At 44.1% G+C, this 4,528-nt stretch overlaps 1 protein-coding gene across 1 annotated transcript; it reads right to left on the bottom strand.

The window, feature by feature from the left end:
• Positions 1-201: 201 nt before the first annotated feature.
• Positions 202-3,892, bottom strand: LOC124692808 (zinc finger protein STAR3-like). The gene is made up of 2 exons (XM_047226242.1): positions 2,699-3,892; positions 202-497 (listed from the first exon to the last, which is right to left on the bottom strand). The coding sequence occupies exon 1, from the start codon at positions 3,859-3,861 to the stop codon at positions 2,722-2,724; it is 1,140 nt and encodes a 379-aa protein (XP_047082198.1). The 5' UTR covers positions 3,862-3,892; the 3' UTR covers positions 202-497; positions 2,699-2,721.
• Positions 3,893-4,528: the final 636 nt, after the last annotated feature.

Below are 4,528 nucleotides of genomic sequence, written 5' to 3'. Positions count from 1 at the left end.
AGATTTCCAAGACCGGGACTCAAGGAGAGATGACTGCTGTCGTGATACTCATCACCATTCACCAGTTGAACAAAAGGGCGAACGAGCCACTTCCTCCAGGCTCCAGCCATGGTGCCTCGGCCTGTCGGCCACTACCACCAAGGTCGAACCATTCTAAGGGTAACAACTGACATTTTTACTTTCGGTGCCTCCAGCACACCAGAGACTGAATACACCATTTGTCAGGATAATTTTCTCATCAGTTGATACAGAAGAGGAACCATGCAACTGCATAAGTGCAAAACCAACAACTGGGTGTATTTTCCGCCAACAGGCAACAGAATAACAAGGGAGCAACATGACAAAGGTGAGGCGGAAGAAGTGAGCACCATGAAACAAGAGAGGATGGATGGGGAGAAAGAGGTAGAAAACCCTGTGTTGTCTTCAGAAGCACCTTCCTCACTGATCTTCCCATTCACTTTCACAAGCCAATGGCCCTTGTTGTGCCTACCGTACACCTACAGGGCAGAGTTGGAGGTTTGATAATTAGTCAGAGTGTGCTTGCAAACATCACCTTGTAGGAATTCACAATAACCCACGTGACGCCTTAACAGATGATGGACAATGCAACCCTATAAGTGTCATTTACTCGGATATGCAATGTTTACATAGACGGTATCTTTCAATATTTGTGTGAGCCATGAGAATAACAACATAACAATACTATATTAGCTTTCCTTATTACCAGCTGAATATCTGCATGAATTCAGAAAGAGTGGAATTCAACAAAGCCAAGTCAAATAAATATGGTATTAACAAACATCGGAGCAAATCTAGAGAAAAACCATTATTTTCCTCACTTACAAAATAACCTGAGGTATAGCAGACAACTAGAGGGCAAGTACATGTCCTGATAATGGAGTTGCGTGAGAGCGAACAAACAAACCCAGGTTCAATAGCTGGAACAGTTGGGTGGCACATGTGTCCAATATAATGAAGAAACAAAACAAAAGCCGAATCTAATTCAGGAAAAATCTTGCTTGCACTAAGCGGACTACCACATTGAGTTCAAGAAGCTTGTCATGCCCAACTGCCGCTTGCTGTTTCTAAAAGATTAGTAAGTTTTGCATGTACACCACTGCACATAGTAACCATTAATTGCTAATCCCTCCGTCCCACAATATAAGACGTTTGACAATATCTGTATGAGCCGTGAGAATAACAAGAACTTAACATTTTATATTAGCTTTCCTTACTAGCTGAATATATGCATAAATTCGGAAAGAGTACAATTGAGCAAAGCCAAGTCAAACAAATATGGAATTAACAAGCATCGGAGCAAATCTAGAGTAACGGAACAACGAGGATAGTGCCAAAACCATTATTTTCCTCACATAAAAAGAACCTGAGATATAGCGGACAACTAGAGGACAAGTACAGGTCCTGATATTGGCGTTGAGTGAGAGCGAACAAGCAAACCCAGGTTCAACAGTTGGAAGAAATCATGTTTGTCCAATAAAATGAAGAAACAAAACGACAACCGAATCTAATTCAGGACATGTCTTGCTTTAAGTCAGCAGACTACCCCATTGACTTCAAGCCACGTGTCATGCCCCAACTGCCGCTTGCTGTTTCCAAAAAATTAGTAAGTTTTGCATGTACACCACTGCACATAGTAGCCCTTGATTGCTACTGTAGTTCTTTATATATTAACAAGATAGAGAAAATGTAAGCTATTGATTACACTAATCATAAACAAAAAAAACAACCGGCATGCTACGGATGTGCAAAAGCTCGATTCCTTCCACAGCAGCCATTTAGTCATATTGCATGAAAAGGGCTAAAATACCTCTATTAGAATATAAATGAGGAATTCACTAAATCGCACGGAGTGGCAATGTGCCACTCACCTGGCCTAACCTAAGGCACCACATGAACACTTTCGAAATAACAAACCTAATAAGGAAGTTATTTAGTAGGGTTTCAAGTTCTATCCAAATAGACGAACAATGGTTGGAATGAACTGCATATAATGATATTAATTCAGCGCATACAAGAGTTCAAGAACAACCAGAGGAAATATATGACAAAGTTCCACAAGACAAAGTTGTTAGAACAGAAAACCAGAGGAATGAGCCAGATAAGAAACACAATTTTTTCCATTGCAATCAAAGTGCTCGTATAACTCGTTGTGGTGAACAAGGAGGCTGATTTCCAGCTAAGCTCACCATATTTTTCTATTTATCTTTAGTCTTTTTTAAACAGTACACATATGATCATATATTTCCACAAAATTTTGTACACGGATCTAAATTAACATTTTGTAGTAACATGAATCTTTTGAGAAAATATACAAAATTCTAACTGTAGAAAATCAAGAAGGTGTGTATATGAACATAGGTTCAAATTAAACTCCGTTAAACTCACTTCCCCAAAACTCGTTCCAATATAAAATACACTGCGCTAGTTCTCAGTTGCCTGGTATTTTCTTAAATCGCAAGTCACCTCAAACTGCAGACTAATACTGAAATTACATGTCATACAAGAACATCTTACATACTTGAGTTCAGTTGCATAAATCATTTATGCTTTTGGTGTATTCTTAACCTGGAATACATATTAGCATTTTGGCATTATTTATACCTTCTTTCACTAATTCATTTCAGATACTATAAGTTCCAATTTTACAACAAAAATGGCAGGAAGAGAAAGCTCTTACCCCAAACAGTACTCAGTACATTGCTATTGCCCGGCTGCTGCAGGTCCAGGCCAGCTTGTGCCATCAGCAGGTCCAGCACCATCTTTAAGCTCCTCCATCCACTCATTGAAGAACTCCGGATCAAACCTACCTTCATCGTCATCCTCCTGGTCACAGTTTCCTTCAATTCCTCCTTCATCCATTATATCAAAGGGTGCCTCTGTAGGCGCTGCCACTGCATCATTGTTCGGCGCGGAGATGGCAGGCATATGACCTTCAAAGAGCGCAAGATGGCCGAACAGCTTGTCCTTGCGGGAGAAGGTGGTGCCGCAGGAGCAGCGCCACTGTGCCTCCTCACCGCAGTGGCGAAGGTGACTGCGGAGATCGGCAAGAACAGCAAAACGCTTCTTACCACCGCAGCGCTCGCAAGCATAGAGCTTGGGGCAGTGGCTGCGGCGGAAGTGGTTGCGCGCGCAGACCGCCGACTTGAGTGGCCGGAAGCGGCGATGAACACGGTTCCGGTTGCACCCAGTGAAAGGGCACGAGAATCGCACATCGCGGCCAGCAGCTGGCTTCGCCTGGCCGGGCCGGGAGAGGGCGTCAAGGGTCTTGAATTGGTCGCCGTGTGCACGCATGTGCATCCTGAGGTTGGCGTCGCGGCGGAAGCCCTTGCCGCAGATATTGCAGAAGTGGACATGCTCCGCAAGCAGCTCTTCGGCGTTGAGCTCCACGACATCGTAGCCCCCATCGCCCTCGATGGCTTCCAGGGGAGGTCCTTGGGCGGAGGTGGCCGCGGAGGGAAGTTCTTGGATAGGAGCAGGAGGAGCAGGAGGTGCAGCAGGTGGAGAAGGGGCAGGAAAGGGGAGGGAGGAAGAAAGGAGGGAGGCGGCGTTGAGGACTACCAGGTGAGCGGCGGACGAGATCTCGGAGGAGACGGACTGGATATCGGAAGGGGAGAGGGGCTGCGATTCGCCTGAGATGGAGGCGGCGAGGCGGCGCCGGACGGCGGCCATGCGGTCCCCGAGGGCAGCAAGCCGTTCGAGAGCGGCGCGGGGGTCTCCATCTCCTCCTCCAGCTCCGGCACCGCTAACGGCGCCGGCGAGTATGGCCTGTAGCGGTGCCGCGTTAGCCGATGGCGCGCCGGCGCAGCCGCCGGCGGCCATATGCTTGGTTGTGGAGTCCATCCGGCGACCAGAGGTGGTGGCCAACTTCGATTTGGCCGACGACCTAGCTTTAGATGATTTCGAGGTTTGCGATTTCTCTTGCGTACAGGTCCATTGGACATGTGAAATTTGCGTTAGCGCTAACGGCACACTTTTCGGTTTCCCCTTTTCTCGCAATTTGAGGACTGAATAAGAAATGTGAATAAAGTTGGTGCCTTTTCAGTTATCTCCCTTTGACTATGCTGAGATTTTGTATGAGCTGCCATCTCCGTGTTGACATTTTCTTCATCATCTATTAATTATTGCACATTATTTTGTCATGTAAATTTTGTATGAGTTGCCATCTCCGTGTTGACATTTTGATCATCTATTAATTATTGCACATTATTTTGTCATGCAATAATTCACTACTCACTCCATCTAAATTAGGTGTCTCAACTTTTATAGATGTGGATGTATCTATAACTAAAGTGTGTCTACATTGTATTTCAAAAAAAAAAGTGTGTCTACATTGTATCTTTTCAAAATTTTGATTATATTGTATGTAATTAATATCATTGGATTCTTATTAAAAACACTTTATAATGATGTTAATTTTATACCAATATTATTTTATATTTGAAGCAACTTTTTGGTCAAAGAAAAAACATACTACTTTAGAAGATTTATTAAAATGAAGGGAGTATTA

Source organism: Lolium rigidum, chromosome 2 (genome assembly GCF_022539505.1).
Source record: "Lolium rigidum isolate FL_2022 chromosome 2, APGP_CSIRO_Lrig_0.1, whole genome shotgun sequence".
NCBI classification, from domain to species: domain Eukaryota; kingdom Viridiplantae; phylum Streptophyta; class Magnoliopsida; order Poales; family Poaceae; genus Lolium; species Lolium rigidum.
This window is presented reverse-complemented; position numbering and strand designations above follow the sequence as displayed.

Excerpts from the sequence above, each read along its gene's own strand:
- LOC124692808 (XM_047226242.1), bottom strand. The coding sequence starts at position 3,861 with ATGGACTCCACAACCAAGCATATGGCCGCCGGCGGCTGCGCCGGCGCG.